We start from the raw sequence: 25174 nt of genomic DNA, 5'->3' as shown, positions 1-25174 counted from the left end.
CCTAAGTAGTGGCGATACATTTGAGGCCATCATGGGTGTCAGTCATGTCATTCTTGGATTCACTCTCATAGTTCTGTTCAATATCAGAAGACTGACTGCCCTTTCCAGGGTAATAACTGATAGCTCCCCTTGTCCCCTCCCCCCCTTTTAAAAAGATTTATTTATTTATTCATGAGAGACACAGAGAGAGGCAGAGACACAGCAGAGGGAGAAGTAGCTCTCTGTGGAGAGCTGGATGTGGGACTTGATCCCGGATCCCAGGATCACACCCTGAGCTGAAGGAGATGCTCAGCCACTGAGCCACCCAGATGTCCCCTTGTCTCTCCCCTTAAACATTTCTCCTGTCCCTGGTGCCTAGTGCCCACATACTGTTTATGATACCAAGAACGGATGACTCTCCATTTGGCCTGCTTCTTCGGGTAGGAACTTACTGTAAAGGATGCCTTTCAAAAGTAACTCATTGCTTTTATGGTCCTGAGATCTTTAGACAGCTAACTGGAGAAGGGAGTGGGTATCATGAGCCAGATACCATCCAAACCCATGACTTGATCTGTATCCTGCAGGGCATGGCCTTTCTCCATAACAGCATTATTGCATCTCATGGGAGTCTCAAGTCCTCCAACTGTGTGGTGGATAGTCGTTTTGTGCTCAAAATCACAGACTATGGTCTGGCCAGCTTCCGATCAACTACTGAACCTGATGACAGCCACGCCCTCTATGCCAGTGAGACTTTCCCCACAACCCACTTTTATATTGCTCCTCTGGCCTTGATCATTTCCACCTGGGGTGGGGGGTGGGAGAGGGAGATGGAATGACAGTAAAATGGGGGGCATTATGGGCTTGGGGAATACTCTTTTTGAGGACCTGGCCAGTCTGTTTCCTCTTTTCAGAGAAGCTGTGGACTGCACCAGAACTGCTCAGTGGGAACCCATTGCCAACCACAGGCATGCAGAAGGCTGATGTCTATAGTTTTGGGATCATCTTACAGGAGATAGCACTTCGAAGTGGTCCTTTCTACTTGGAGGGCCTGGACCTCAGCCCCAAAGGTGAGAGTCAATCTACTAGCCATAGACTCTTCTACCTGCAGAACTCTGTTCTTCATTCAAACCCTTTATCACCCTCAGAGATTGTTCAGAAGGTCCGAAATAGTCAGCGGCCATATTTCCGGCCTAGCATTGACCGGACCCAACTGAATGAAGAGCTAGTTTTGCTGATGGAGCGATGTTGGGCCCAGGAACCAGCTGAGCGTCCTGACTTTGGACAAATTAAGGGCTTCATTCGCCGCTTTAACAAGTGAGAGGGCACTAAGGGGCAGGGGCTCTCCAGGGATAGAAACCTCATCAGTCTTGGTGGATGAGGTGGGGCTGGGAGGCCAAGAGAATGGGTTGGGTAGGAAGTCCTTGGAGTCTTCAGAATCCAGGAGCAGCTACCATATCCTGGCCTCCCCCACAGGGAGGGTGGCACGAGCATATTGGACAACTTGCTGTTGCGCATGGAACAGTATGCCAATAACCTGGAAAAGCTGGTGGAGGAGCGCACACAGGCCTATCTGGAGGAGAAACGCAAGGCTGAGGCTCTGCTCTACCAAATTCTACCCCAGTGAGACTTTGGTCACCTTTCTCACCTTTCTCAAATTTTCCTTTGGTATTCCACTCTGTTGGGTTTTCCCTGAGCAAGCTCCAGAGAACTCACTTCCCAGCTCTTAGAACCCTTTGTTATATCTTGGCATAGTGAGCCTTTCTGGCTGTAGACCGTATGTTTTAATTCTGTCTCCAAATAGCTATGCTGCCTTCTTCCTGGCTTCCCATTCCTTCTTCTTAGGACACTGCTCTATGATACCTTGCTTTAGCAAGTGGATGCAGAACAATCCCAACTTGAGACATTTCACCCTCATCCCCAAGGGGCCCCTTCCATCCCCTCCACCACTGAAATACTTTGCCTTGAGCTAGTCTGTAATGTCTTCCCACCCACCTTCCTTCTCTTCTACCCAGCTTAGCTTTCATGTTATGCATTTCTGCTCCGACCATCCCATCCTCATATTCTGAGTTTGGCCCTTGCTTCCTAGTTCAGTGGCAGAGCAGTTAAAACGGGGAGAGACTGTACAGGCTGAGGCCTTTGACAGTGTTACCATCTACTTCAGTGACATTGTTGGCTTCACAGCTTTGTCAGCAGAGAGCACCCCCATGCAGGTGAGAACCATGAGTGAGAAGTAAGGGTGGGATAGGGATCTGGGGGAGCTTCATTGGGGCATAGGGATCCTTGATAGGAGGGGAGATTCATTTTGTTCTGGAGTTCCCATATTTTGTTAGGACTTACGGGTTAAGAATTCTTAGAAAGTTAGGCTCAAGTCTGAGGGGCTCTACTTTCCCATCCTTGTTAGGTGGTGACACTTCTTAATGACCTGTATACCTGCTTTGATGCCATAATTGACAACTTTGACGTCTACAAGGTGAGAGCTGGGGCTACCCTCCTCCTGACACCACCTTGAAAACCCAATCTCCCTGAACTCTACACACCTTACCTTGCTTTATGGTCATTTTGTCCTCTTGGGTCTTCAGCACCCTAGTACTGGGTGCCCTTTGTAGACACATGAGGCTTTGGTACTCTAATTGTACATTTCAGTCTAAAGTCTTGTGAATCCTTAGGCTGCCCTAATCGGAACCATCGCAGGAGTTAGCTTCTATTTGCCACTTTTGCCTTGGCATATAAATACAGCCTATCCATCTTTTCTCATCTCTCCATCCCCTCTAGGGGATGATTAGGGTGAGGGACAAGCTACCTTGTAAAAAAAATTATTGAAGTCATTGAATTGGCACAGGGTGGGCTTTATTGTGCTGCAGAGTAAAAACCAATGCAGTTTAGGTGTGATTTTGTGACTGATTGTTGGCCTTGAGCAAGTAACTGGAAAGCTCCTTAAGCCTCACATATCTTACCTATAAGATGAGAATAATAGATTTATTGTGGAAAGTGTTTTACATTGCACAGATAATACTATTTCCGTCCCTTCCCTTTGGATTTACTCTACCAAGTCTGTTATTACTGTAACAAAGAACTCCTATAAACCTTTAACCCAGGTTCACCAGTTATTTTTATTTTACCCCATTTGCTTTATTTTTTATTTTTTATTTTTTATTTTTTTAAAATCTGTGTATCTATAGAATTATTTTCTGGACCACTTGAGAGTAAATTGCAGGCACAGTGCCCCTTTATCCCTGAACAGTTCAGTGTCTAGTCCCTAAAAACCGGACGTTCTTTTGTATAGCTTCAGTACAATTAACAAAGCCAACTGGCTGCTATCTTACCTTGGGCAGTTCAGGCTGTCTGAGGCCTATTTCAATGGGCCTGCCTGACTCCGCACCAGCCTCTGCTCTTCAGGTCAGCCCTGTTCTCTTGCTTCCCATTTCCTGACCGTAGAACCTACTTGTCCATGTCTTGTTGCAGACAGGGTATCCATTCATTCAGTAAACATTTACTGAGTGTTCGCCAGGTAAAGGGGTGGGGCAGGAAGACTTAAGGATACCCTTAAAACGCACCGCCCGCCCCCTGCCAATTCTCAGGACCATAGCATTTACTATCTAGTTAATGTTCTGGCCTCCCAGGCTGCTAGGATGACTCATAGTGGTGTCCAGCTTATCTCCTTCCACACTTCCCTATTCCACTGATACACATAGAGATGACCTTTTAATCCCCATCTCAATCAGGTAGAAACTATTGGAGATGCCTACATGGTGGTGTCTGGTCTCCCAGGCCGAAATGGTCAACGCCACGCCCCGGAGATTGCTCGGATGGCCCTAGCATTACTGGATGCCGTTTCTTCCTTCCGCATCCGCCACCGACCCCATGACCAGCTGAGGCTACGCATAGGGGTCCACACAGGTAAGGCTGACTCTCACTCCAGCCCTTGTATCTGCTTTTCTCAGGCTCTCCCAACCTGTTTCTTCTCCTAGGGCCCGTTTGTGCTGGGGTTGTTGGCCTGAAGATGCCCCGCTATTGTCTTTTTGGTGACACAGTGAACACTGCTTCCCGAATGGAGTCTAATGGTCAAGGTAAAACATTAGCCCTCAACCCTACCTAGCCTCAGCCTGTATGTGTTGTCCTTTTCTTCTTTCCAGAGCTCCTCCAAATCTCTCAATCTGAGAGACTACAGCTTCTGACTGCCCCATCTTTGGACATATTTTAGTTCTAGTGCATGCCCTGGGAAGACTGAGAACCTTCTGATAGGTGGTGGTTGGGTAAAGCTCTCTCCAATACCACCAATTCTTCTGTTGTCTTTTCTTTGATTCATCTTCCCACCATCCCTGCCCCCATCCCACCCCAGCCCTGAAGATCCATGTCTCCTCCACCACCAAGGATGCCCTGGATGAGCTAGGATGCTTCCAGCTAGAGCTTCGGGGGGATGTGGAGATGAAGGTGATGGCGGGCCATGGGGAGGGGTCATGGGAAGGGAGGATGAAAGCAATTATGGGGACAATGGGGAAAAGAGGGAGATAAATGGGGTAACATAGAAGAATCTGAATTATCTTCACTCCCCCACTTCCAGGGAAAAGGAAAGATGCGAACTTACTGGCTCCTGGGAGAGCGGAAAGGACCTGCTGGACTCCTGTAAACCCTACTTCTTCCCACAGTCTCCTGCTGCTGGTACCTGGGTGGGCAGTGGTCACCGTCTCTCCACACACCAGAAATGGACATTGTTGTGTAGGATGGAAGTGAACATGCACAAAAACCCTACCTTATATGGAAGTTGTTGCCCTTTGCAGCTCAGCCTTGTACATATACCTGCCTCACTCTGGCCTGATTCCCTTCTTCCCTACCTTCTGTAAATATTTGTATCTAAACCAGAATATTTTGGCCAAATATAAAACAACAGAAAATGTCATGGTGTCAGAGTCTGGGTTAGGGGCAAGTCCAAGGAAAGATTTTGGAGTGTGAACATGGTAACATACGGAATCACTGAATTGGCAGTCTCAGGATGAGTGAGGACCCTTTATGGAAAGCCCCTTCACCAAGTACAGACAGAATTTACTTCTTTCCCACCTCTCCAGTACAGACGGAGATAGACTCTATATTCCACATCCCTCTTCCCTCCTCAAGCCTTAGATAGTAGTTCTACCCATTTCACCACCTTGTCCTCCTCCCTGACAGGCAAGGGAAGATATTTCTCCCAGTTGGTGGGAATAATTCTCAGGTTCATAGGGCAAAGGCTGCCCCAGCGATAAGGGTACTGGTGTCGAGAAGCTGCAGTTCTTCCGGAATGGCGTGTCCAGGGTCTTGATGTTGCTGACACCCTGGAGGAGGGCCAGGATGAGGACAGATCCTGCTCTGTGCCAAGCCAGAACACAGCAGCCTCTTCCCCTCCTTCTTCTCCCCCACTCCCAACACCCTCACACACCGGTAGCTGTGGTGCCCTCTGTATCCAGAAGGTTTCAGGCTGCTCCCATCGGTAGTCATGAGGCTGTAAAAGAGAGAACCCGAAAAACTCATGGTTTGTGCTCCCTTTCATACCCTCTCCTGCTTTCCCACAGCCCGCTAGAGCCCAGCTGTATAAGTGGTATGGAATAAGTTCTCACCTTGGTTGGGGCAGGAGGCCTGGCTTGTACCAGCTCCTTTCGGTAGTCGTGGTGTGTCACAGACTCAACCTCAGGGTGCCTCCCTGTGGGTTCCTGCTCTGCCAGCACCTCTTTACTATACAGTCCTGGAGGGCATCAGAGCCATTCTTCCCTGATTTTTGTCTTCCCCCTCCCCTTTACCCTTCACCCAGCCTCTCACCAGATCTGATGGTGCAGGAGCATCTCTAGCATGGCTTCACGCTTTCCTGTGGGAGGGCAGGGAATAGAGAATGGGGGAATCTGGTTAAGCAGCAGTCCCAGAGGAAACAAATGTGAGAAAAGGAAGGAAAATCATGGGGTTTTACCCTTCTACCCATTGGACTGGCCTTAGTACTATTGGGAATTCCTTCCTCTCTTTTTTTCTCTAATGGGCTCATGCTGGCCCACTCTCTCATGCTTCATACCTCGAATTGGCGGATAGTAGTTTCGTGGGGGCTGGTAGGAGTCTTTCTGGGTGGTGCTGAAGGACATGGGTGACGGTAGCTGCATGGTCAGCAGTCCCTGGTGTCCATGTCGAAAGAAGAAACTCTCAGAGCCATCTTGCATGCTTGGGACTTGATCCAGGTGGTTGGTGGCTCTCTGTGGGCCCCAAGTTGAGTGACCATGATATCCTTTATGGTACCCACCCTCATCATAAACTACTGCCTCCCCCAGGAAACTGGGGGTACTCTTCGGGAAAAGGGAGCAGGTCAAAACCTTAATACCTCCTCCTCCCAGTTGAAGAGAAGGCAGTGGCCCCGTGGCAATGTTTCATTGAGAACCTTACACTTCCCTTCAACCTGGGGGGTCTTCTGTTGCCCTTGGGCACCAGGTCCTGAAAGTTGCAAAAATTTCCAGGGTTGTTTCTGAGGTTCCCAGTGGTGGCTGTAGTGATTCCAGGAGGTATAGTCAGGGACCAGCTCTTCCCCAGGGTTTCTGAAGCTTGGGAGACTAGGGGCTGAGCTCAGGGTCATGGCCACAGTCTGGACTAGGCCCAATGTCAGTGTCAGAACCAGGGCCAGAATCAGGACCAGTACCTTGACCAGAGTCACAGCCAGGGCCAGAGCCATGGCTAGGACCAGCACTGGAGCCAGGAACAGGGACGGGACTAGAGCTAAGGTCATTTGTAGTACAGGGATCCTGGCTGAAACGGGAAACACAGACAGGCTCAAAGCCAGGTCTCCTCCAGCCTATCTTGTGAGTAAAGCTAGCTCGAGTGCAGGGCTCCCCAGGAGGACGGAGAAAGCTCGGCTCAGAGCGGCACTCTGGGGTCTTCGTGGAGAACGCAGCAGTTTTGGCGGTGGTTGCGGCGGTAGCTGCAGCAGTTGCGGCTGCCAGGGCCGACCTAGGATTGCCATCTGAAGGCAACAGTTCTGAAGTGGACCCGAGCCCTTCAGCGCCAGGCTGTACGGCTAAAGATCTAAAAGAAAGCGAATGCATCACAGTTGTCAAAAGCGCAGCACGCTTACTCCCCTGACCTTTCTTGCCCCCTTACACCTGCAGCCAAAGCTGCAGCTCTCACCGAGACCGGGATTGCCGCCGGGTAGACTCCACGACCTCCATCTCCCGGCACTAGCCACCGTGTTGCCATAGAGACGACAAACAATTCCAGGAGCCTGCGCAGAACGCGAGTTGGGCGAAAGGGGCTGGGTGGGGGTGGAGGCAAATTCTCTGCGGGGCGGAAGTCTTCAACCTGCCGCTTTCTGGAAGTTTGCTTTCCGTCCAGACTCTGTTCCGCCTCAGCCCAGCTGTTAAAGTTCCGCTCTCCTGGGACCTCTACATTGAAGCATGATTCTTTTGAGACTTTCTACGGTGGTTCTTAGTGTTGGACACAAGGCCAGGGCTGTGATATCAGACAAAAGCATACTTGGTATGCTGGTGTAGGGACAACAGTAACCTCCTCTTAGTTCATTCTCAAAAGTTGAAGGATTCTTTTTAAAATGTTTAAGGCTGAAAACACATCAAACAACTCAAAAGCAAAATGGTGAGACATGGGGATCAGTCAAAGGGTAGCAGTTTTTTGGTGTGATTACTTCTCCTTCAGTAAAGGGCCTTAAATATTAACCATCCTCCTCCCAGGCCCTCCTTAGAACTTGGCTTGGCATCTAAATGAGAGTCAGGATTGAGCAAGCCTCACTCCTCGGTTTCAGTCTCTTTCAACTCACACAGGCTTATTGCTTCTGTTACTTTTCTAGCTTGACCCAGGTAGACCATTAGTCATGAAGACTCACAGATCTATAGGCAAATGCTTCTTTAACTATAGGATGGGCCTCCTTAATGTCTCTCATTCAGACCATAGTCAAGAGGGGTCATTAACTTTTTAATTTTTTAAAAAAGATTTATTTATTTGACAGAAAGAGAGCCTGTGAGCATACAGGTAGGCAGAGTGGCAGGCAGAGGGAGGGGGAGAAACAGGGTCCCGGCTGAGGCTTGATCCCAGGATCTGAGCTGAAGCCAGACACTTAACCAACTGAGCCACCCAGGTGCCCTCAGATCATGATCTTTAATCAGTTTTCTTTCCTATTTGTGGTATAAATCTTTATATATTTATAACATGCATATTATAATTATTATATATTTAGGACAGTGATCCAAAAGCAAGGGAGAGCAAGTTTATTAGCATCATAGGGTCCCTTTCCCCCCACCTTCCAAGCATCAAGTTCTGGGGATCTAAGTCAGTTGGTTGGTTCAACCTGGAGGCCACTGGAGCTGTCGGCCCCCAAGTACGTGAATGTGCAGATGATACACAGACTGTGCGCCCATCTTTCCATCGTTGATCACTGAAATAAAAGCTTCAGGTTAGAGGGTCAGGATCATGGAAAAGGTCAAAGATTAAAGATTACATTGAGGGACAGGTATGAGAATTTATAGCTCAAGGCCAAAAGTCACTCACCAAGTCGGTATCCATCCCCTAGGCCTTCAGCCTTTGCTGTCTTTTTGGCCACAAGGAGAAGGTGTCCTAGAAGCTATAGGGAAAGGGGAGGTAGACAGGTGGCTTCCTTCACAGGGAGCAAAACCTCTGTGTCCAGGGCTCCCCACCCCCACAAGCCAAACCTTGGCCCTGCTCTTCCCACCTGCTGGTCTTCTTCTTCAGCCTGGCTAATCCGAGGAATGGGCTTCTTAGGAATGACCAGGAAGTGCACAGGAGCCTGAGGGGCCACATCACGGAATACGAGACACTGGAAGTAGTGACAGGCCAGAGGCCACTATGTTACTTCAACAGGCTGATGGCAGCTGAGACATTCCTAAGGGGACAGGGCCTGAGGGCACCCCACCTGCTGGTCCTCATAGAGAATGTCAGCTGGGAGGCTTCGATCCAGGATCCGGGAGAAGATAGTTGGGGCTGCTCCCCTAGGAGCTGCCTGTTGGGCCTTGGTCACTTCGCTTCCGTCAGTCACAGACCCAGCTGCTCGGACCTGAAGGTGGGTCAGACATACTCAAGGAAGGAAGCCAAGAATACGTCTTCCATATAGTAAGTTGCGGCTGGCAGAGGCTGGGCTCTGTTAGTCATTAACTTCATCCTTCTAAGAACCGCTTAGTGGTTCCCATACAAAGGAAAATTTCCATTTCAGAGTCTCAGCAGCAAAGAGTCGGGTCTGTTAAAGGCTGTATTACAATGCAGGGTTTGACAGCGCCATTGATTCCTGCTCCTAATGTGTCTAGTAAACTTAGTGACTGTTCACGGTAAAGGCCATAGGATGAGAACTGCAAACTTAGGTCCCAATTCTTTTACCACCGAATCACCTTAGATAAATCCCTCCTCTTTGCTTCAAATATAAAAGGGAGTGGTTTGCATCATCTTTTAAGATGACTAGAGCTCTTTCCATTTACTCACACCTTGTTACTAACTTTCCACTCATTTCCATTCCTTGTCTGATCTTTAAGCTATGTTAGCCTTTTTTTTTTTTTTTTAAGAGTTCATCTATTTATTCATAAGAGACACATGGAGAGAGAGGCAGAGACACAGGCAGAAGGAAAAGCAGGCTCCCTGCAGGGAGCCCAATGCAGGACTGGATCCCAGGACCCCAGGATCACGACCTGAGCAGAAGGCAGACACTCAACCACTGTGCCACCCACCTGTCCCTATGTTAGCCATTTTATTCAGGTTTTCATACAATTGCCCTGTTGGACACAAGCGCATCTAGGTGTCACATCTGACCTCTTACTGTGGATTTTAACTCCAGTCCCTTTAGTCAGTGAAGGGAAGAATTAAGTGAACCCAGTAACCCCAGCGCTAGTTTTCCAGGGGCTCAGAGAAGGCTGATGTACTGTCGCGCTGTGGGAGAGAGAGTTGGGATGAACTTGAGTCCTCTCTCTGGCAAGTGGGGGAAGATGAGAGGTTAACCCTCAATGGGGATCCCTGGATGGCTCAGCGGTTTGGCGTCTGCCTTCGGCCCAGGATCGAGTCCCACATCGGGCTCCGTGCATGGAGCCTGCTTCTTCCTCTGCCTGTGTCTCTGCCTCGCTCTCTCTCTGTGTCTCTCATGAACAAATAAATACAATCTTTAAAAAAACAAAACGCTCAGAAGGCTGGGAGCCTGCCGGGGGCCAGTCTCTGGCTCGGAGAAGACAAACCTCACAAACCTCACTTCCTGCAGGGGGCGCCGAGGAGGCTGGGTGAGCTTCAGGTAGGCTTAGCAGGCTGCAGCCAAGGCCCGGCCCTGTGGCGACCTCGGCGCCGAACCTGCACAGGCCGTGGCCGCCGCCGCCCACCAGCCCGACCTCACGCCACAGCCCCGCAGCTTGCGCGGCTGGAGGCGCGGCGCTCGCGGCCCCGCGCTCGGGCCCCGTCCTCGCGAGGGCGCGCGCCTGCGTCTGGGGGCGGAACGCCGACCCCCCCGCCGGGGACGGCGGCCGAGCCCGCGGGACGCCCTCGGCGCGTCCACGGCCGCTTCTCACCTGTGCCCCCCGCGGCCCCGCCACCGCCACCACCCTGCGCGCCACGCGCAGCCCGGCGGCCACCGCCAGGGCCGCCGCCATCTTGCCCTCAGCCGCCGAACCTCTCCCCGGGCCAGCACGCCGGACCGACGTGGGGCGCCGGCGCCGAGGCGGCGAGCGGCAGACATTGGCTCCGCGGGCGGCCGCGAGCGAGCCCCGTCATCCCATTGGCCGCGCTCCCCGCTTGCCGCCCTTCGGCCCGGAGGGTGGCGCCGTTCGCTCCGCGGGCTCCGCCGCCACCACCTGGAGGCCGAATCTTTTCGTCCCGTTGGCTTCTGCCAGCCGGAGGGCGAGTTTTCCACGCCATTAGCTTCGACTTTTGGTCAGAGTGAAAGTTCCTCCGCCATTGCCCCCCCCCCCAAGTCATTTCGGCCGGAGAGTGGCTCTCTCCATTGGTAGGACTAGGAGACCGAAGGTCCCCGCACTGGCCGGGAGGAGGGCGCGTGCTGCGGGCGCTCCGCTGGCCCCGGGAGCCGCCGCCGCCCCTGGGCGCCGAGGCCCGGCAGTCCCGGCAGAAGCGGGGGGCGACGCCAGGCGGGTGGCCGGGACGGGGTCCTGTCCCTCACGGGGGGGGAAGGTGCCACCCAGCTTCTTCCCTACAAGGGCATTTCAGAGATTTTTAATTCACTCATCGAACGGCACCCATTCCTCTACGTTCTTGTGTACCTACTCCAAGATGGAAGGTCTGCAGTTTGTGTTCAGGGCGTTCCCACCACCCCCCTTTTTTAACGAGGGGCGGGGGGCGGGGGGCGGGGGTTGGCGGGAGTGTCTTGTCTCTGCCCCACGACTAATAAACCAAGGAATAGGATCCAGTGTTCCTTCCTAATCAGAATTGATGTGTGCAGGTTAGCCTGTGCCTGGCATTTTCAGTTAGTCGGGCTTGAGGGACAAGGGAAATGCGTCATGGTTAGGTCTGGAGTATATTTTGTTTTGCCGGATTTTAATTATGTACATATACATACATATATGATGATGATATATTTAATATATAATATATAATTTATATATATGTATATATTTATCCTTAATAAATTGATACATGTATTTAAGATTTTATTTATTTATTCATGAGAGGCACACACAGAGGCAGAGACACAAACAGAGAGAAAAGCAGGCTCCCTGCAGGGAGCCCCATGCGGGACTCGATCCCAGGACCCCAGGATCACGCCCTGAGCTGAGGCAGATGCCCAACCACTGAGCCACCCAGGTATTCCATCGGATTATATATCTTTGACAGAAAGAGCAGGGGTCACAAAATACTAATGTACTCACACAGTTTTAGACTGACGTTTAAAACTTAGGGCAGGAAAAAAAAAAAATAAATAAATAAAACTTAGGGCAGGGATCCCTGGGTGGCGCAGCGGTTTGGCGCCTGCCTTTGGCCCAGGGCGCGATCCTGGAGACCCGGGATCGAATCCCACATCGGGCTCCCGGTGCTTGGAGCCTGCTTCTCCCTCTGCCTGTGTCTCTGCCTCTCTCTCTCTCTGTGACTATCATAAAAAAAAAAAAAAAACAACTTAGGGCAAAAGCCCCCATTGTATCTATCATTAGGGTTTGTTGTTTCAGCACACAGCCTTGACATATATAGGTGCTCAAAGATTGTGGAATGAATAACGTTTCGTGTCTCATTTCCTTTCATAATATGACATGCGTATTGCATATATATTCCTATTCTGCCCCTTACAATTTTCCGTATTATTACATAGTCTATGTAGACTTTATAGTGTTTGCATATTATTGATTTGAATGAGTTTATCACAGTAACCATTCCTTTATTGTTAACTAGAATTAGTTTTAGTGAATAGTCATTATGGCGCTAATTGCATATCACTAGTCAGAACTCTTTACTTCCAGAGATAGTAACGATCTTTGGTACAGCCATATTATTATTAGAAAGTGCCTTTTTCCTCCAAAGGGCAGATATTTCCTCACAGGGCAGACTCCTGTGATTTGCCCTAGGAGTTCTAGCCATCCAGATTGTATCCCTTCCTGTGAAAGTATAGATAGCGTCCCAAATGAGGGGAATGTAGATTGGCCTTTTTTTTTTTTTTTTTAAGATTTTACTTATTTATTCATGAGAAACCCAGAGAGAGAGAGAGAGAGAGAGAGAGAGAGGCAGAGAAGCGGAGACACAGGCTCCATGCAGGGAGCCCTATGTGGGACTCGATCCTGGGACTCCAGGATCATGCCCTGGGACAAAGGCAGGTGCTAAGGCAGGCGCCAAACTGCTGAGCCACCCAGGGATCCCCAGGTTGGCCTTTTCTGTGTGCCCTAGAATTGTATGCAGTTCTCATGGTGCCTCTGAGACAGCAGGAGCCCGTAGAGCTGCTCTGGAGAAGCTCAAGAGGTAAGAGGAGCTGGGATCTGGGAAGAGGTAGAAAACCAACCAGGCAGGGTAGGCAACTACAAAGCACTTTGAAACTGGTTATTTTTTGGGGTTCTCAGGGAGAGCAGGTAGCACAGAGATTCTTCTTTTATAGAGCCAGAAACAGACCCAGAGAGGCAAAATGACTTGCCTAGGATCACAGACACACTAGTGCCGGAATCTCCTACTCAGAAAAAATAATCTGTGATCCACTGATTTTGACCACATTCAGTGATTTTGGCCCCTTGCCCACAGTTCTTTACTCCCATGTCCTTGTGATCCCTGGCAGCTGCTCTCATCTTAGAGCCGCAGCTCCCTGTAGGTTCTGACCACTGTCTCCTGTACTTTGATCCCCACTACGATATGGGCTACTGGACCTCATTAAGACTTCTATTCCTTTGTTCCTTTTTTCAATCTGTCAGTTGCTTCCTGGCTTTCCTTTCTTTCCATTTGTCTGGTCAGCTCTCTCCACATCCTCAAGCCTTCTTTTTGCTTTATTTTCCTGATCATCCTCCCTGATGCCCCTCCTCACCAACTATCAATCTAACTATGTGTTTCTCTTCCTCTTTAACTAGGTTCCTGCTTCCAGCCGTCCTCAACTACCCACCGATCAGATTTTTCTGTGATTCCCCACATTAGCCTTCCCAAACCTTCACCTCTCTCTTCCTGTCTCCTACTCCCCACTCTTACCCCTCTCCTTCCCGACCAGGAACTGACCTTGTCTCCTACTTCACAGGGAAACTTCCACAAGATCCTGCTTCCTGCAGCTCAGTGAAGACCCATCATTTTCTTTCTTCCTTCCTTTCTCTTAGTCTTAGGAAGTGGTGTTTCTCCTGTCCAGAGCAAATCTCTTCACCTCTGCCCTGACCTCATTCTCTCCCTCCATCTCTGGGACTTGTGTCACTAGGCATCTCTTTCTCTCTCTCTCCTGCATCCTTTGAGATCTTTTTCTCTACTGGCCCCTCCCTCTTTTCCCCCTCCTAAAAAATGCTTCCTTGACATCACATCTCCCTCTGGTTGTTGTCTGACTTCTCTCCTGCTCTTTTCATCCACACTTCCGAAAGAAACTTTGAAACTTACTGCTGTTTGATTTCTGCCCCCATTGCACCACTGAAACTGCATTATCTAAAGTGCCCAAAGACCTTCTAATTATAAAATCCAATGGGTACTTTTTAGTCTTTGTTACTGGAGTCCCCAACTGCATCTAACACCAGTGTTCACTCTATCCTTCTGGAAACCCCCTCCCTCCTTGGCTTCCTCGAAGCCATTCTGTCCTTCTGATGCCAGAGCTAGCAGCTTGAAAGTGGGATTGGTGGAGGCAGGTGGCTTGATCTAACCTCTCTCCTGTGTGGTGCTCTCTCTTGTCCCCATCAGGTGCCAATTCTAAATTCCTAGAGTGTCTATCCCTGGGCAGGGCTCTATCTGCCCTATAGGGAACCAGGCCAGATTCCAGTTCCTTCTCTTTTATTGCTGATTTGAGCCAGGCTCATAGAGGCCTGCGCCAAGTGTTGACAGTGTCTGTCCCTGGAGGAGGGAAAAGCAGAGGTGAAAGAGTCAGGTATGGGGGCCAGACATAGGGCCAGGCCAGAGGCTATGTGGGCCAGGAAGCCCAGGGGGTCTGGGGTGGGAGCCAGGACGGCCAGAGGGCCCCTGATTTTATAGAGCCTCAGAGTCAGAGTTGCTGACGGTGGCTTCTTGGAGGGTAGGCATCTCTGCAAAAGGCATGTAATCTGCTCCTGGGGGTGGAAACCAGTGCAAGTATGGGATGCAGTGGGTGAGAGGGTGAGGTAGTGCTGGATGGGATGGTTGAAGGTAGAAGCACCTTCCTGCCCTGTCTTATGGATATGACCCCTGAATGGTCCCCTGTTCCAGGTTGCCCCCTCACCATGAGGCCTTCCTCCTCGTCGCCGGGTCTCCTCAGTCTCAAAGAAAGTCTCATGTTCCTCCCAGCGCCGGTCGCAGGCCGCACAGAGGAAATTAGACTCAAAGCAGTTACAGCAACAACCTAGGGCAAGGGGCGAAGCCAAGACAAATACAGGGAATTGAGGCTTCCCCACGGGCTGACTCCATTCTCACCTCTTCCTTACCAGCCTCAAACCTGAGAAGTTTCTTCTACCAGTCCCCCTATCCTTATCCCCAAACTATTTGTGTCCTACCCATGCCCACCACTCTAGTTCCCTCACCCTAGAAATTACCTTTTATCCTGCAGGGATGGGACCCAGTAGCTGTGTGGTCTTCATGACTGTGTTTGCAACGACATTGGGCCCTCCAGGCCTTGGGGTCAAAGGTAGCTCGTCTTTTGAGCCAGAACTCACCCACCTCCTCTGGGCGAGAAGGGATAAAGCAGAACATGAGGCAGCGGCACTGGCCTACATTGCAGGGCACGGATATGTCTATGGGAATGTGGATGGATGGTAGGATTAGACTGGCTACCTAAAAGGCCTGGCCTTCCTGTGCCAACCCCCTCCCCCATACCAACACACACATCCTCTCTCATAATCTCAACACATGACCAGAGTTAGTTATTACTCCCCATTGACAGGAGCTGGTCAGTTCTCCCTACCTGAGATGATCTGGTGGTCTCTCAACAAGTGTCCACAAAAGCATTTGGACTCATCTCCAATCCGGAAACAGTCCCATAGATAATGGGGGCAGCGCCAGCCGATGTAGAGACCTGAGTGAAGAGGGATTGAGTTATAAGGAAAAGTGACAAGGAAAAATAGACTAAGCCTCCCTCCCAAGGTACTCCCACCTCTCTCCCTAGGTGTATTCACCTCCACCATGAGTCTTTATCCCCACCCCTTTAGACTTTTTCCTGCCAGGTTTTGTCAGTGTTCCACAAGTGTTGTAGTTTCTTTCCCACCCCAGGATCCACTCCATCTCTGTTAGCCTGTCATGAATAACTAAAGACAGTCTTCAAGATTATAAATGAAATTTTGTTTGAAGGGCAGCCCGGGTAGCTCAGCGGTTTAGCGCCGCCTGCAGCCCAGGGCCTGATCCTGGAGACCGGGATCGAGTCCCACCCACATCAGGGTCCTTGCATGGAGCCTGCTTCTCCCTCTGCCTGTGTCTCTGCCTCTCTCTCTCTCTCTCTCTCTCTCTCTCTCTCTCTGTCTCTCATGAATAAATAAAATCTTAAAAAAAAAAAAAAGAAATTTTGTTTGAAGATGAATGAGAATCTTGCCAAGTTGTCTGTAACTGAAGATTCTCATCTCCTCCCCTTCCCTCATTAGAGCCCAACTTTGTTTCTTTGAAGTGTCTAAAGTGAGAGAAGGAAAGATGATTGGCTAGGTGCAGAAAAGATGGTGAGGACTAGCACCTAAGAAGCATGGTTGTTGAAGGAACCAGAAGAGGAGGAGGAGTTGGGCAGCTCTGGGACCACCTTCATATTTCCTTTCTGTGTTCCTGGTGTTACTGAATTAATGCTATCTATGAACTTGAGAAGGGCTGCCTATGGTTCTCTAAGAATAAGGAGAAAGAAGTAGGCTAGAAGTCATGAATGGTAAAGACAAATAGAAGCTTGTGAGGCAAAGAAGTATCCCTCAGAGCAGGCACCCGCAAAATGCCACAATCCTTGAGAGTCTGGTTTCAGCAGTGGGATCTGAAACTGGCTTCACTACAAGGCAAGGGTGGAGGCATGCAAATATGGGAGGAGAACCAGAGAGCACATCCCACTCAGATTTTCTCACCCTTCTTGAGACCTGAGAGTACTCCAACTTCTAGGCAAGAATCCTGGATGAGTCCTCGTGAGTTAGAACCTTCAGCTGTAGGACCTGTTCCCATTTACTTTTTTTTTTTTTTAGATTTTTTTTTACATTTATTTCATAACTATGTTTGTTTTTGTTTTTTAAAGATTTTATTTATTTATTCATGAGAGACACAGAGAGAGAGAGGCAGAGACACAGGCAGAAGGAGAAGCAGGCTCCGTGCAGGGAGCCTGACATGGGACTCAATCCCAGGTCTCCAGGATCACACCCTGGGCCAAAGGCGGCGCTAAACCGCTGAGCCACCCAGGCTGCCCAGGACTCGTTCCCATTTAAAGGCCATAATGAAGTGTCACCTCCACCAAAAAGTTGTCCCTGACTTCCTCTGTCTGTCTAGGGGCCCCTTCTCTTTTTTTCTCTGACTCTTCATGCTATTTCTATCACAGTACAATGCATTATAATGGACTTTTCTCCTTTATTCCTCTTAGACTGTAAGTTCCTCCAAGGAAAGGTCTGTTTTTTCACTATCTCTAGTCCTAGCATAGGCCTGGCTCAAAAATAGGTGCTCAGAAAGCACAGACTCCTTGATTGACTGACTAAATGAATGAGCAGATTCCTTCAGGAGGGAAGAGAGACCCAGTATTCGGCTTAGCCCTGAAGTTCCATAAGGAGGATGGGAAAGAGTTAGTGTCCTCTGCTCTTTGACTCTGGCCAGGGCCACAATTCACAATTCTGTGCCTAATTGTCAGTCTAGGTTTTCTTGCCTTACCCATGGTCTTTCAGGGCCTAAAGTCTGTCCAGATGTGGCTTTTGGCTTTGCTACTTCTGTCTGGATACCAACAGCCTGTGCTGCCAGAGCCCCAGTACACCATACACCAGTAAGGCTTGGTTTAAAGGGCAGGGTACAGGCAGAGTCACAATGGAGGTGACTAGGGGCCAGGATTCCACTAGAGGAATTCCGAACTCTGCCCAGAGCAGCAGGACAGAATGAGCAGATGAGGTGTGGAGGTGAACAAGGCTCAGTGCCCATAGATCAAGGTCCTGCCTGAGGGCCTGGAAGGGTCAAGTCCAAGCACTGGTATAGGAGACAGTGCCCAGTTCTCAGAAGAAGACTAGAGTTTAAACAGAGACTGGCAACTACACCTCAGACTTCATTAGATGTGTCAGTGCTCTTAAAGTGGGACAGTTGACATCAGGCCATGTAATCCAGAGTGAGACCCTCCTCTCTGTTCTGATTCCAAACACTCTTCCTATTACAAGTAGACAAGGACTGGCAGGGGGAGGAAACATTATCTGGGATACCATTTGGACTCTGTACAAGGTACTTCTAGGTAGTTTCACCTTAAGAATCTTTGCGCCAAGCATTTTCACTGCAAACATTTTAACTGCATGATGAATTGGCCATCAGCAATTTTACCACAAAAGATAAAATTATGAAAAATAAAAGGGACATTCATTAAAAAGGACATAATGAAACATGGAAAAGTGAAATCAAAATTAAAAATGGCTTTATTTTTATTCCAAAATGCAAAATATTTTAATTTAAAATGAGTTTAAAATGCATAGAATAGATTCATGGCAATACTGTGCAGATAACTGATTTTATTTTGTGGATTATACCTAAGCACTTGTCTTCAAAGTCTTTCATTCATAGTATTATATGTTTTTTTGTGTGTGTAGGTTTGCTTTTGCTTGTTGATTCATCCCCTTGTTTGGCATGATACTTTCTTTTTTTGCTAAAATTTCTTCCTTCAATAAAAGAGGATCAGTTTCCAAATACTAGGATACATATTTGCAACTGAGCTTTGTATTGTGTTGTGAAAGTCTTCTACACTGCTGTTTGTTCTTGGCATATTGTCACATGTCCATTGATAGACCTTCCAAAGTTGTCTAGGAAGTTGTGTGGGTTCAAAGCTTTGTGTCACTGTATAGACACTTAGGAAGACTAAGATTTATATAATATAAAAATAGGAGTGAAACTAAACTGTCAGCCAGTTGATGAAACTAACATACTGTCAAACCAACCAAACTGTCAACTAGTTATTTATCTTTTATGGCAAATTGTCTTATGGTCAGTTAATTTTGCAGTGTACTACTTGTGACAAAGGTGTCTATGGCACAGATGCTTACTCTGAAAATACGAGACAGGGTACAACACAGTCAATTCCATGGTCACATAAATCACACTTGCATGATAACATCTCTTTTTGCTTAGAACATCTCCATACAACAAACATACAGCTATCTTTACATGAAAGATATCTCCAGTCCAGACCTCTCTCCTGAGCTTCAGACCTCTACAACCAGCTGTCTCAGACTCTTTCACCTGTATGTTCCACAAGCACTTCAAATGTGGTATAGCCAATTAATTATTCCTTCCAAACCTGGCCCTCATCCTTTGTCCTCTGTTCACCCAACACATACTTATTATGCATCTACTCTATTTTAGGCATTCATTAATGGCATCATCATCCAATCAGTCTCTAAGCCAAAAACATAGATGTCATTTCAGGCATGTCCTTCTTTCATATCCTATACATCCAAAGATTCAAAGGTCAGTTTTACCTTCTTAACGTTTCTTGAATGTTCTATTTCTCTTTACCTCTACCCATCTACTTCTTATCTGCATTATTTAAAAAAATTTTTTTCTTTCTTATCTGCATTATTATTACCAGTGCCCAATGTAGTCTTCCTATGTCCCGTCTTGTCTTTCTCCAGTCTATGCTACTGCCAAAATAGTCTTTCAAAAACACAAATTTGGGGATCCCTGGGTGGCGCAGTGGTTTGGCGCCTGCCTTTGGCCCAGGGCACGATCCTGGAGACCTGGGATCGAATCCCACGTCGGGCTTCCGGTGCATGGAGCCTGCTTCTGCCTCTGCCTGTGTCTCTGCCTCTCTCTCTCTCTGTGTGACTATAATAAATAAATTAAAAAAAACAAAAACAAAAACACAAATTTGTTCATGTTATTATCCCATTTAAAATTTTTTAGTAGCTCTCAGCTGCCCTTAGGATATAATCTCAACTCTTATAAAATTTTTAAATTTTTATTTTATTTTTATTTTTTTAAAAAAGATTTTATTTGTCAGAGCGAGAGAGAGCACAAGCAGGGGGAGCAGCAGGCAGAGGGAGAAGCAGGCTCCCCATTGAGCAAGGAATTCTATACAGGACTTGATCCCAGCACCCTGGGATCATGACCTGAGCCAAGGGCAGTTGCTTAATGGACTGAGCCACCTAGGCATCCCTATAATCCCAACTCTTTAACTTTGCACAGAAATAGCTGTACAATTCTGCCCTTCCAGAGCTGAGCTCTTTCCAGCATTTCTTGTAGTTTCCTACTGATGCCTTGCCCTGTCATGTCCCACCTTATCCCACTTTTTACCTGGCCACCTTTGGTAAATCATCCCTTCTAAGGCTTCTTCCCTGAGCTCCCAAGATTGGATGCCCCTTTTTTTCTGGCCATGCAGTACTCTAGGCTCACCTCAATTATACCAATTATTAGAATGAATTATAATTATCCTTTTACTTATTGGTCTCTCTCATTAGTGTACAAATTATTTGAGGGATTTTATTTTTGACATGCCACCAGCCACTGGCTCCACATCTAGCTAAATGACTGGCACAAAATTGGTGCTCAATAAATGCTGAATAAATAAAAGAAAAACTTACACTTGATCTTTCTCTACACGGCACACATACTGATTCACTAAAGACTTAAGATCCCCAATATTAGGAGGGAACCCTAGATGCTTTTTTTCAGGATTGAATGACACTTAAATTACTACATAAAACTGCCTGTTTAAACAGGAAAATGAAAAAGTTCCATGTGAAAAAATGCGGGAGTGAAGTCCCATGTGAAGAATGGGGAGTAGGCAGGAGGTTCTGAGAAGAAGAGACTGAATGACCCCACATCTGCAAGAAGAATAAGAGTGACAGTAGATGTTAAAATAAGCAAACAAAACCATTTCAATGCCTGAATTGAGACTGAGAAAGAAATGAGATCATTGTGATTCTCTTGGCCAGGGATAGAGGGGGGAGGGTCCTGGGTGAGAATGAGAAGAGGAAAGTAAATTGCATGGAGGAGAAAGAGAGACATAGGATTGCCTGGTTGTCTTTATATCTTAGGCTCATCTAGTTTCAATATAACTCTCTTCCTATTATAAAGGGAAAGAAAGTATGTAAGACAAAAATAAATGCAGTGATGTGTGTTGAATTCAGTCTAGAAGCCACAGAATCTACAGAGCAGGTCAGGGTGGCCTTCTCTCTGAAGGTATTCTCTACAGACATGAAGTTCGGCAACACAGGCACATGCTCACACACTGGAGGGCATGTATTTACATAGAACGTCTGCACGTACTTTATATGCAGGCATAGATAAGCATAGAATGCCACTAATGGGGCTGTCAAGACTACTGATTTTGGGCAGATACTTGGAATGAATAGGGCTTGAAGGTCTGACTCTTCTTTGGTGAAGAGACTCACAGCTTTTGGGTACTCAGGTGATAATGGGTCTGGCATGCAGGGTGACAGCCTTTTAATGGCATTCCACCAAGAGGACTAAGGTGGAACTTTTTGCCATTTGCTCCACAAGCCTCCTGGATCATCCAGGGTTCTGGGCCATCTCTGCCTGAGGTTGGTTTGGTACAGGCTCTCAGAGCTTTAGATGTGGGGCTGGCCTATTGCCCTTCTTTTTTATTTTTTATTTTTAAACAACTTTAGCTTAGCTGCCTGTCCCTACCTGGGCTTTATATGAACATCCTCACTTTTTTTCTGCACCCATGCCATCCCCCTTGGCCCACTTGGCTGCTCCCCTCCTAGATTTCAGGCAGTTAGCATTGCCATTTCCACAAGGGGCAGCTATCCATTGATCGGGGCAGGTTCCCTGATCAGTTGGATTGGAGGATGACCAGGGGCCTGTTACTGGCCTCGGAAGGGCTTTCTGGGCTCACCTGTCTGGATGGCATTCAGGGCTGCATTCTTGTCCCATTGGAAAAGATGATTCACCTGAGCACAAAACTTGTCTCTGTGCATTGCCTTAGCCATTTCTACCAGCTCTACCTGCTTAGCAGGGACCACTGGGTGGACTGTATAATCTGGGAAGGGAGAAGCTGAGTAACCAAGAGGAAGTGAGAGGCCCTAAAACTAAGAGAAGGGGCCAGGTTAAAGAGTAACCCAATCCCTTCCTCCTGGGGGCAGGTATAAGACAGTGATGAGAATGGGGAAAAGTGCAGGTGCAATTACGGCTAACTCCTTTCTTCCCCTTCTTCTTGCCCAGCTGGTGTCCAGGCTGAGCGGTGTGTGTGGTGCTGTCAGTGGCATCCATCTGCTCCATGTCCTCTCCTTCCTCTTCCTTTTCCTTTGCAGATGTATCCAGGTGGACTGGATCTGAAGGGCTTGAAAGGGAGTGCTTCTGAAGGATCTCAGAGATTTGGATGGCCCTCCTTGTCCACGAGGCCTCACTGGAAGAATACTCAGAGAGGTCTTCCTTCAGAGTATCAGGGGAAGATAAAGGGACATGGTCTTGTGATGAGGTATGCAAAGAAAGGTGTTTCTTTGGGACCTTAAAGATGTGTGTGTCCAACAGGGCCTCGGGGATGGGGGTTTCCAGAGGGATCTCAGAGTATCCTACAGAGGTCTCAGGGATGAAAGGCTCCAAAAGGGGTTTAGAGGTGTGGGTCTCTAAAGGGGCTTGGGAAGTAGATGGTACCACATGAGATTCAGAGGTGTCAGGCTCTAAGGGGGTCTCAGAGATGGAAGTCTTCAAAGGGGTTTCAGAGGTGTGGGTCTCTAAATGGGCCTGAGAAGTGGATGGTGCCATATGAGATTCAGAGGTGTCAGGCTCTAAGGGGGTCTCAGAGATGGAAGGTTCCAAAGGAGTTTCAGAGGTGTGGGTCTCTAAAGGGAACTGGGAAGTGGATGGTGCCATATGAGATTCAGAGGTGTCAGGCTCTAAGGAGGTCTCAGAGATGGAAGGTTCCAAAGGAGTTTCAGAGGTGTGGGTCTCTAAGGGAGTCTCAGGGATGGAAGTCTCCAAAGGGGTTTCAGAGGTAAGGGGCTCTAAAGCGGTCTCAGAGATGGAAAGCTCCAAAGGTGTTTCAGGGTTGGGGAGATCCTGTAAGTCCTCAGCAGAGGGGTCCTTTGAAGAGGGGTGCTCCTCTGCATCCATGGTGGTATGAGGCTCTTCTGTGACCTTGTCTGCTTCCATCTAGTGGTAGAACAGGGTATAGGCTTCATTAGGTTGGGAGTGGAGGGTCTGCAAGTTAGAGTTCACTGGGGGTTATGGAATTAGGATAAGGTTTTCAGTGCACCTGAGATGTAACAGGAAAGCAAGATGAACTTTGGGTCAAGGTATGGTGCCAGGAGGTTCATCTGTGTGCCTAGACCCCATGTGACATGTGGCTATGCATTGTGGAGCTGGAGCTTAAAAATCAAAAGGCTGAAGCAGTCAGAATCCCATCAGTAGATGGTAGCAGAGGACCATGACCCAGGAGGGAGGCTGAACATAGCAACTTGGTTAGTCTAAGAGCAGGGTCCTGGGCCTTAGGACCATGGAGGTCAGGCAGTAGAGTTCTAGAGACTAGGATGCCAAGCCAAAGTGAAGGTTTGGTCCTAAGAGTGTAGGATAATGCCACAATGCATTAGGCAGGGCCCTGACTGCAGTCTGGTTTTGTCTAGGAGCAACATACACCCTCCCTTGATGAGTCACCCATGTTCAAGCCTTCAGTTATTTCCAGCTGGTATGTGGATGATTCCTAAATCCGTATTTCCAGCTCAGACCTCTTTGAATCCCCGTAACTCACACTCATACCCAACTACTTGCTGGACATTGCTAACTTGATGTCCCAACAGGGCATCAAAGCTGAACTCTGGGAATTATTTTAGTCTTACCCTTTTTCTTCAAACCTCATCTTCAAATAGGCACTAAGGACTGTATTTTCTATTTCTAAATATTCCTGAAATCAATTCTCTCCTTTCTTTTCCCTCCAATTTTGTTCAAGTTCTCATCGTTTTCTACCTGGATTATGTAGTGACTTCGCCCCTTTGCCTCCTTCAGCATATTAATCCACTCAGCCACTTTCATTGATTTATGTAACTTACCCCCCCCCTTTTTTTTTGGTAACTTACACTTTTATAAAGAACCCAATCTTATACTTTTACCCAGGCACTGTGCTAAGCATTGGATTCAGCTGAAAGAATCTGGGGAGGAGACCAGATTAACCAAAATGATATAATACAGATGAGTTGGTGTTGTGCTGGGGTAAGCTCAGGATGCTGTGGAGTGGGGTGTGACCAATTTGTCTTATAAGGATGTCCAAAAGAAGTCAGTCCTCCTTAATGACCCAATGGAGATCTTTCTAAAAATGCAAACCTAACAATGGCATTCCTTTGCTTAAAAACACTATGTTGTCTTCACCTAAGGATTAAGTCTGAATTTCTTGGCCTTGACATTCAAGGCCTATCATTCTTTGCAACACTGCCTAAGGATTCCAGCCTTAACTTTCCATGCTCCCTACTTTCCCCCCATGCTCCAGAGATACAAAACACATCACTTAACATTCATTAGAGTCTTTCCAAAGGGGGAAGTTTGGGACAAGAAGTAGAGAAATAGGTAGGATGATAGGAATCTGACCAGACATTCAGCAAGAGGAAAAAGGCACTTGAGGGTGGAGAACCAGAGGATGGGAGGAGAGGAAGGAGGAAAAGAAGAGGCAGAAGGAACTGGGCAGAGAAAAGTGGAGGAGGGGGAGTGTAAGGGTGAAAATTAGAGAATGCAAGAGGGTTGGACTGAGGTGGGAAGGGACAGAAGGTGTTAGGAGGGGAATGGGATGAGAGTTTGGAGGAGTAGCAATTGGAGAAACCACATACCTCTGCGCTTTGGCTTGGCTGTTACAAGTCCTTAGGTCAGGATCTCGTCTGAAGGTGGGAAGAAGAAATGTTAAGTGAGGGGATGGAAGGCTCTTGGATGAGACCCGCCTTGCATGTAGTGAGAGGTCTTGCCTTCAAGTCTACCACTTGGGCAGGGAAGTTGGACACCTGTAGGAATTCGCAAAGGAACTCTGGCCAGATCTGGCGAAGGGTGGGAGGGAGAGGGATGAGGGGTTGCGGGCCGGCCGATGAGGGAGGATCTTGACCGAAACCTCTGGAACCCAGGCCGGGAGAGGAGGGATCCGTCACCAGGGCAACCGGAACGCCCAGAAATCTCCGTGGCAACAGCACTGGTCTGCAGAGGAGGCTGCATTGGATCCAGAGGGGACGAGCCTAGAGGGCTCACTTCCTCTAAAGGGGTTTGCGGGACCTCCGTGAGAGTGTTTGGGTAGTCTGTCCACATCTGTGGGGACAACCGTAGGTGTCTGGGTTTGTGAGGGTCCCTGCAGGGTTCCTATGAGAGGTGTGTGGCTCGATCAGTGGGGGAGCTGTGAGGACCGGAGGTTGGCATCGCGGCTCCGAGGTTGGGGTGAGAAAGGCAGGGGGTCGAGGAGCTGGGGCTGGGGCGGAGTCTGTCCTCGGAGGCCCGCAGAATCGAGTTGAAGGCCAATGGGATGGGGCAGGGGGCGGGCTTTACTGACAAGAACCAATCGAACTGA

At 48.4% G+C, this 25174-nt stretch overlaps 4 protein-coding genes across 22 annotated transcripts in view; 1 reads left to right on the top strand and 3 right to left on the bottom strand.

Moving 5' to 3' along the window:
• NPR2 (natriuretic peptide receptor 2) overlaps positions 1-4874 on the top strand; it is a 54045-nt gene extending 49171 nt beyond the window's left edge. For all 14 annotated transcript variants that reach the window (XM_072727967.1, XM_072727963.1, XM_072727968.1 and 11 more), the window contains 10 exons: positions 564-723; positions 891-1046; positions 1125-1293; positions 1453-1599; positions 2066-2189; positions 2381-2449; positions 3702-3876; positions 3948-4046; positions 4319-4410; positions 4541-4874. In XM_072727967.1, the coding sequence (XP_072584068.1) occupies positions 564-723; positions 891-1046; positions 1125-1293; positions 1453-1599; positions 2066-2189; positions 2381-2449; positions 3702-3876; positions 3948-4046; positions 4319-4410; positions 4541-4606 (1257 nt within the window). In that variant the 3' untranslated portion in view covers positions 4607-4874. The remainder of the gene's footprint in view (positions 1-563; positions 724-890; positions 1047-1124; positions 1294-1452; positions 1600-2065; positions 2190-2380; positions 2450-3701; positions 3877-3947; positions 4047-4318; positions 4411-4540) is intronic.
• Positions 4875-4970: 96 nt separating this feature from the next.
• On the bottom strand, positions 4971-7511 carry SPAG8 (sperm associated antigen 8). Its single transcript, XM_026013270.2, is given in 8 exon segments — positions 4971-5285; positions 5390-5452; positions 5568-5682; positions 5767-5812; positions 6011-6185; positions 6311-6539; positions 6541-7005; positions 7108-7511. Coding segments are annotated over 8 exon segments (1326 nt in total). The 5' UTR covers positions 7149-7511; the 3' UTR covers positions 4971-5093.
• A 664-nt stretch (positions 7512-8175) lies between these two features.
• Positions 8176-10640, bottom strand: HINT2 (histidine triad nucleotide binding protein 2). The gene is made up of 5 exons (XM_072727972.1): positions 10485-10640; positions 8861-9001; positions 8660-8764; positions 8479-8551; positions 8176-8365 (listed from the first exon to the last, which is right to left on the bottom strand). Exons 1-5 carry the CDS (start codon positions 10563-10565, stop codon positions 8274-8276), a joined length of 492 nt encoding a protein of 163 aa, XP_072584073.1. The 5' UTR covers positions 10566-10640; the 3' UTR covers positions 8176-8273.
• A 3242-nt stretch (positions 10641-13882) lies between these two features.
• Positions 13883-25044, bottom strand: FAM221B (family with sequence similarity 221 member B). Of its 6 annotated transcripts, none has more exons than XM_072727952.1 (7): positions 24765-24851; positions 24456-24503; positions 21831-22794; positions 21539-21682; positions 15452-15562; positions 15084-15281; positions 13883-14893 (listed from the first exon to the last, which is right to left on the bottom strand). In XM_072727952.1, the coding sequence occupies exons 3-7, from the start codon at positions 22792-22794 to the stop codon at positions 14316-14318; spliced, it is 1995 nt and encodes a 664-aa protein (XP_072584053.1). In that variant the 5' UTR covers positions 24456-24503; positions 24765-24851; the 3' UTR covers positions 13883-14315. The 6 variants fall into 6 exon arrangements, with proteins under 6 accessions (XP_072584053.1, XP_072584052.1, XP_072584054.1 ...); XM_072727955.1 differs by having other exon boundaries at positions 14336-14412; positions 14774-14893; positions 15084-15212; positions 24456-25044; XM_026013269.2 differs by lacking the exon at positions 24765-24851 and having other exon boundaries at positions 14336-14412; positions 14774-14893; positions 24456-24593.
• Positions 25045-25174: the final 130 nt, after the last annotated feature.

This window comes from Vulpes vulpes, chromosome 12, assembly GCF_048418805.1.
Source record: "Vulpes vulpes isolate BD-2025 chromosome 12, VulVul3, whole genome shotgun sequence".
In the NCBI taxonomy this organism is placed as follows: Eukaryota; Metazoa; Chordata; class Mammalia; order Carnivora; family Canidae; genus Vulpes; species Vulpes vulpes.
Note: the sequence above shows the minus strand (reverse complement) of the source record. Positions and strands in the feature narration are given on the sequence as shown.

What these genes read in the sequence shown, in the direction of transcription:
- FAM221B (XM_072727952.1), bottom strand. Translation starts at nt 22,794, where the DNA reads ATGGAAGCAGACAAGGTCACAGAAGAGCCTCATACCACCATGGATGCA. An exon ending in GGGGAAGAAAGGAGTTAGCC is followed by an intron (nt 21,683 to 21,830) that starts GTAATTGCACCT and finishes CTCCCTTCCCAG; the next exon opens with ATTATACAGTCCACCCAGTG. An exon ending in AGACCACCAGATCATCTCAG is followed by an intron (nt 15,282 to 15,451) that starts GTAGGGAGAACT and finishes ACATTCCCATAG; the next exon opens with ACATATCCGTGCCCTGCAAT.
- HINT2 (XM_072727972.1), bottom strand. Translation starts at nt 10,565, where the DNA reads ATGGCGGCGGCCCTGGCGGTGGCCGCCGGGCTGCGCGTGGCGCGCAGG. An exon ending in TTCTCTATGAGGACCAGCAG is followed by an intron (nt 8,765 to 8,860) that starts GTGGGGTGCCCT and finishes CACTACTTCCAG; the next exon opens with TGTCTCGTATTCCGTGATGT. An exon ending in CTGAAGAAGAAGACCAGCAG is followed by an intron (nt 8,552 to 8,659) that starts GTGGGAAGAGCA and finishes CTTTCCCTATAG; the next exon opens with CTTCTAGGACACCTTCTCCT.